Source organism: Mesitornis unicolor, unplaced genomic scaffold (genome assembly GCF_000695765.1).
Source record: "Mesitornis unicolor isolate BGI_N332 unplaced genomic scaffold, ASM69576v1 scaffold45250, whole genome shotgun sequence".
Lineage (NCBI taxonomy): Eukaryota > Metazoa > Chordata > Aves > Mesitornithiformes > Mesitornithidae > Mesitornis > Mesitornis unicolor.
Genome location: NW_010158510.1, coordinates 39,668 through 45,877, shown reverse-complemented (window position 1 = coordinate 45,877; position 6,210 = coordinate 39,668). Strand labels below are relative to the sequence as shown.

At 36.4% G+C, this 6,210-nt stretch overlaps 1 protein-coding gene across 1 annotated transcript in view; it reads left to right on the top strand.

Annotated features, from left to right (window-relative positions):
• Positions 1–1,108: 1,108 nt before the first annotated feature.
• The window catches only part of LOC104539991 (centrosomal protein of 170 kDa-like), a gene marked incomplete at its 3' end in the record, with an annotated part of 42,412 nt that continues 37,310 nt past the window's right edge, over positions 1,109–6,210 (top strand). The window contains exon 1 of the mRNA XM_010183678.1: positions 1,109–1,248. Within this exon, the coding sequence (XP_010181980.1) occupies positions 1,144–1,248 (105 nt within the window). The remainder of the gene's footprint in view (positions 1,249–6,210) is intronic.

Sequence of the window (6,210 nt, the reverse complement as noted above, 5' to 3'; positions counted from 1 at the left end):
CTGCCCGTGCATAATATCACTAAATGACATATAAATAAGAGATGTACCAGCTATTTGTTACTGAGAGGAATGGAGACTGGTTGCTTTTTGTTTTCTTTAGCTTCTCTTCTAGTGAATACAGGTCGGTAACGAATGAATGAAATGATTGCTTTGCCTTGCTTTTTCTTAAAGAGAGATTTGGAGTACTTCTTAAAGGCTTTTCCAAGAATCAACCATTTATTTGCTCTGGAGAGTGCTTTTAATGGTATTTTTGTCCAGTGTTGAGTAGGCCATATTATTTGAAGTTTTCCATAGGAGTTTTTATCAAGTTTTCAAGTTTTGTTTTGGTGGTTTTTTTTGTTGTTGTTCCATTTTTGGTTGTTTGGGATTTTTTTTGTAGTATTTTATGACATTTTAAATAGCTGTGGCTTTTTCCTGTGGAAGTATGTAGTATGTCACATATATTGAAAAATTAAGGTAAAGTTTCATAGAAACACTGCTTTCAGTTTTATTAGTTCTAAATAACTTCTAAATTGTTCACTTTGCTCTGCTTTGTTTACAAGTCTAAATGTACACCGTTAAATTTCCAAGATAAAAGTTTTGGTGGTAAAATCTAACATTAAAGAAGAAGCAAAACTTCCTTTAATTTAAGCTTTCACTTGGTGCAGTACAGAGGACCTGAGGTTAAAACCAAATGAAGTGGTTCTTTTTCGCAGGAAAATGTAATGGCACACATGCAAGTTACTTGCTGTTTTTTGTGAGCGTTTACCATGTTGTTTATTGGTTGTGATAGTGGAGCATTAATGTAGCAATTATGTTGATAATAAGCAATCAAATGTTAAAAGCTTTCTGACAACTTGACGTTTGGCATTAACAAGCTGCTTGTTCATTTTGAAGAAGCTTACCTCCGATTAAATTTGCCTAGTTGCATGAAGCCTCAGACTATGTAAATCTGGAGCCTGTCACTTCCTGTGATTGCTGGATTCAGTACACGCTATTGAGAATGCTGTATTTTCAGAGGCTTTTTTGTGTTCTGCTCATGGTGTTTGCTGAGCGGGAACTGTAGCTAAAAATAACTAAAATGAATTTCTCTGTCTCTCTTTCTCTTTCTTTCTCACTTCAGGATGACGTAGCATTGCCAAGGTTTTATCAGCTAAGCAGAAAATGAGCTTAACATCTTGGTTTTTGGTGAGCAGTGGAGGCACCCGCCATAGGCTGCCACGAGAAATGATTTTTGTTGGAAGAGATGACTGTGAGCTGATGTTACAGGTAATTGTGTAAATGCTCAAAGTTGCAAAATGCACTCGTTTCGTATTCCTTTTGAAAATTAATTTCCCCAGATGCTAGGAGAGTGATTGTTTTGAGTAATCTCTTGTATTAATAGAAAAATGTTATTTTAAATATATTGCCATCAATCATACAGTTACTGTAAAGTGCAGAGGATCACATTTTCTTCATATAAATCACATACAGAATGCAAGAATAGAAGGTGAAATAAATTTTGCAATATGATCAGTAAAGTAGACAGTGTACTCCATAAAATGTGATAATGCTAAGTGCACTGGATGCTTTTGAAGAGAGCTTTCTTTTTTCTGCAACTTGTAGTCTCATTTAGTCACATGGTATGATGTAACTCTATCCCCATGTCCTGATCTTCCTGTACAAAGGCAAATTAAATTAGTAGAGAAGAGCATTTATCTCTAACGAAGTTTAAGGACAATCTCAGTAATGGTTTCAGCAGAACTGTAAAAATGCAAGTATTAGTCAAAATAGTTTGATATTTCAGTAGCTTCCTTAACTTTCAGGATCACTATGCAGAACTCTGAGGTGTGTAACTATTGTTATTTAGCCATATTGCATGCACTTTGCCCTACCATAACTGTATTCCTCAGAGCTACTTCTTTCTAGTATGTATAATTTTGAGTGGTTAGTGGCAATATTTTGGGAGTTTCTTTTTGATTTCTTGTCTTTGGTTACTGTAGGACTCTTTAAGAGGATCAAACTTCAAAACTTATATTCTTGATCCTTCCTATAATTCAATAAAATTTTTTCTTTTGGATATTTGGTTCCCAAGAGTTGTGTATTTAGCCATTAATGTCCAAATTAGAATCTCACTTACAAATGAAGTGCCTAGAAACATTTTTATGTGTATTACTCAGAACGTAATATCTCTAGTAAACTGCATTTGGCTCTCAACCTCAGAAGACATCCAAAGGTTTTACTGGTTATGGAAATACTTTGTCCTGTTATAAAGTAGATGAAAATATTTGTAGTTTTTCTTTAAAGACAAGCAGTATGATGTCTTAGTGATTTATAAGGGAAGTATTAAAAAACCAAACAAAACAATAAGCGCAAAAAAAACCCCAATGACCAAGGCAACCCAAGAATCCCACCCCGTTGGTTCCGGCCCAGAAGTTTATAATAAAAAAATGCTTTTATTTTGCAACTAGCTGCTTAAATGGGTTGTCGTCTCTGGATAAGGGAGCCTTTTCTTCATTCTCTCTCCCCTATGCCATCTCCTGTCTGTGGTCGATCAGTCCTTAGAGTGAAGTTGAATACTCAAGCATTTAATATTGTGAATAGATTACAGTTATTTAGAAATGTTATTTGCTGTGTATTGACTTCAGAGGTACTAAAAAGAATCAAGGGGCCTGGCGATTTTCAAGAATATTCTCTTTAGCCTGCTGTTATGTTAGGTTTACACGCCAGCTTGACTGAAACACCATGTACTGCTGAAGGGGGAGGAACCCACCAAAAGAAGCTAATAATGTGTTCTTGTTTTGTATGTATAGCTCTTTTTGTAAGACCTTCCTTTCCACTCATGACAACTTGGTTGTTCTCTTGCTGCAAAGCATGTGGACAATGCATGATAAAGAAAGCAGAATTTAATGCTTTTATTCATAATCTCTTGACAGAAAACATGTTATAAAAGCCTTATTAGAAAGCATTTCAACTCTGTTGCATGCCTGATATAATAGGACCTCAGATCTGTACCTAACCACTGTTCTTCTAACAGAGGTTTTGTTTGTGTTTGGGAATGCAGATTTGCTTTAACTGGGTTATTCTGTAGATATACTCAAATAAGGTGTGCAGTCTTTGTATTTAACTAGCTGCTCCAATGCATCACCCTGCTTGTTGAGAAATACCACATTTTCCTCTTCTTTCATCATATGTTTAGAAAACTTTTTGAATCTTGATGAGGGAATTATCTTCAATGTGAAAAAAATCTACATTTTTCGTAATATAAATATTATTTCCAAAGAAGAATAGTCTTATTTTCTGTATTCTGGACATTTTCTTAGTAGTCTGGATTGAAGAGTCTTTGTCTAAAATAATGCTAGTTACAGATTTATTTTAACTGTGGATGGAGTTTTCCTCTTTATATTTATGCAGCTCCTAATCCAATTATTCTCTGATTTTTATTATTTCTGTAGTTGTATATAAATCTTTGTACTAGGTCTGGTGGGAATGGAGTTAAATTTCTTTATAGAAGCCCTTATGGTGCTCTGTTTTGGATTTGTGACCAAAACAATGTTGATAAAACAGTGTTGATAACACACCCGTATTTTAGCTGTTGCTTAACAGTGTTTGCAGTTCCGAGGCATTCTCTCTTTCTCATTCTGCTCCTCCTACACGCACGTGACTGTGTTGGGAATGCACAAGAAGTTGAGAGGGAACACAGCGAGGAACCCAAACCACCTAATCAGATATTCCATGCCATATAATGTCATGCTTAGCAACAAAAACTGAGGGAGGGATCTGGGGAAGGTAACCACTGATCAAAGGCTGCCTGGGCATTGGTCTGCTTGTGTGAAGTGGTGAGTGATTGCCTTTGCATCCCTTGATTTGTTTTATTTCTTTTTTTTCTACTTTATTTTTCCTTCACTGCTTAAAGTATCTTTAACTCAACCCATGAGCTTTCTTGCTTTTGCTCTTCCTGTTATCCTCCCCATCCCGCTGGGGCAGGGAGAGTGAGTGAGTGAGTGAGTGAGTAAGCGGCTGTGCAGTGCTTAGCTGTCAGCCAGGGCACCACAGTCTTATAAAAAGTAATTTTGATAGTACTTAAATTTGAATGAAAGGCTGCAGTAACAAATGAGAAGGGAAAATGGCATTTTAAAGATTTGCACAATCATCCCACCTGTAAAGATCATCTGGAATGAATAAAAATGTGTGCAATTATATGTGAGTATATCCTCAGAGCCTGAGGAGAACCTTAATGTTCTGCAAAATTTCAGGTGTTTCTCTAAAAGCCACAGATGAGTAATTATTCTTACAATTTCAGAAAATATGACAAAATATCATGAAGCTTTAAGGACCTTTTTATGTCCTTTCCATTTTAATATATTTCGAATAGGAAGTAGCATATAAAGATAATAAAATAATTTATTGATAATAGAGTATATATTTGAATATGAAAAGTTCAGAAATTTTTCCCCTAGCCTAGATAAAGACAGGGTAATTCTAGTGCTTGCATTGCTGCATCACTTGAGTGTGGAAAATTTAATTTCTACTTGACGTTATAGACACAGCAGAACACCCACATCAGTGAATTTGATTTAATGAGATAGCTTGTTTTCACTTGAGGAAAGGATACTAAGTTAGTATAAAATGAGCTGTACTGGTATATCTTCATCTACTGTTAAGAAGACTTAACTACTATATGATATACTAGTGCAGCTTTTATTGACATGGACCTTGTTGTTTATTTGTCTTCCTTAATTCTCTCCTCCCTCTTTATATCCTCACCCTCCTTCTATACCCCTCAAGGCTGCAGAGCAAATTGGCTCAAATGTAAAGTCTAAAAGTATAGTAAGTATAAGCAGAAGAGGACTGATTTCACTTCTTTGGGGGAAAGCAAAGGAGTCAAAAGATAGCATGGAAAAGAAGAATAAGGAAGTAAGTTGAAAAGAAGGAAGGAAAATAATATTGGCAAGTCTCTAGAAATCAAGAAGGAACAAAATTATAAAAGTGGGATTCTGAGAAGAGAAAGCATTTCCTTAGGAGTCACGATTGCATGTTCTGATGCATTGAACTGGCAAATGCACTGACAACCTGGGACTCCTAGAACTGGCAGATGGCCTGCACTGGTACAGAAAAAGCACAGAAGTCTCGGGCAGAGTCTTACCATTTTCAGTTCTGTTTAGTCCTGAATGATGATTTGAGTAGCAAGGATAGAAGAGGTGAACCTGGAACTAGAACGAATGCTGTGTGGAAGCAATTTGCTGCTGTGCAATCATGCTGGGACACTGCACTAGCAGAATTACCAGAAAACAGTCTGATATCAGGTGTGCACAGCTAGGGAAGATGAGCTGTGGGCTCTATCCAGTTGGTAACTCTTCTAGATGTCAAGGTGCTGACCACATGCATGTGAGTGGTCATGCATATATCTGGCCCCACCTCTTCTTTGCTTTAAGTCAACACCTCAGCGTGCAAACTCTTGGCTGTGGGCAAGTGCTAAAAGATGCACTTAGCTGTCAGGGAGGGGGTGTTCTCAGAGAAAATAGTATCAAGGGTTGTTCCTGGTCTATGGGTTGATAGTTGGACGTGAAATAAATAAATAAATAAATACTGAAGTGCTTAAGGAAGGGCTGATAAAAGAGGGAGAGTCAGAACTGATGGGAATAGTTATTCAGGAGCCACTCAGACATTTAGTGAAGAGGCCATCACTAATTTGTTTAGGAAATTGAGATCAAGGCAAAACACCTTCAAAGCTTGTATACTATGGTAAGTATCCCAGGCAACATCATGGAAGATTCAGTGGTGCATGGCAGGAAACGGTGTGTTTCAGAGAGAACAACAATACCACAGAATCATATCATGGTTTGAAAGATGCATGTGGTTAAAGAGGGGGAGATGGAGGGGGAGAGAGAGAGAGAAAGAGGGAGAGAAATAAATAAAGGTGAAGTTGATGATGTTAGATTAAACATCAGTAATACTACGGTGAACTAAACCAAAATCTTTGCATAAATCATGGCTGGATCTAACTAATATTCACATTTGGAGAAACATTAAAGTAATAATTCTTCTGAGTTGATTTTAGGATTCTTCTGTGGGCACCCAGGGCCAGAGTTGGGTGTCGTTAGAGATTGAGTTTTTTCATATATGTGGTAATTTTTTAATATAATTTGAATAAATGTGCTATATAGAAAGAGAATAATCACACTACTTCGAGAAATAGCTGTTAATGCTATCTTGATCTGTTTTTAAATACCTTATTTTATATAATTTATT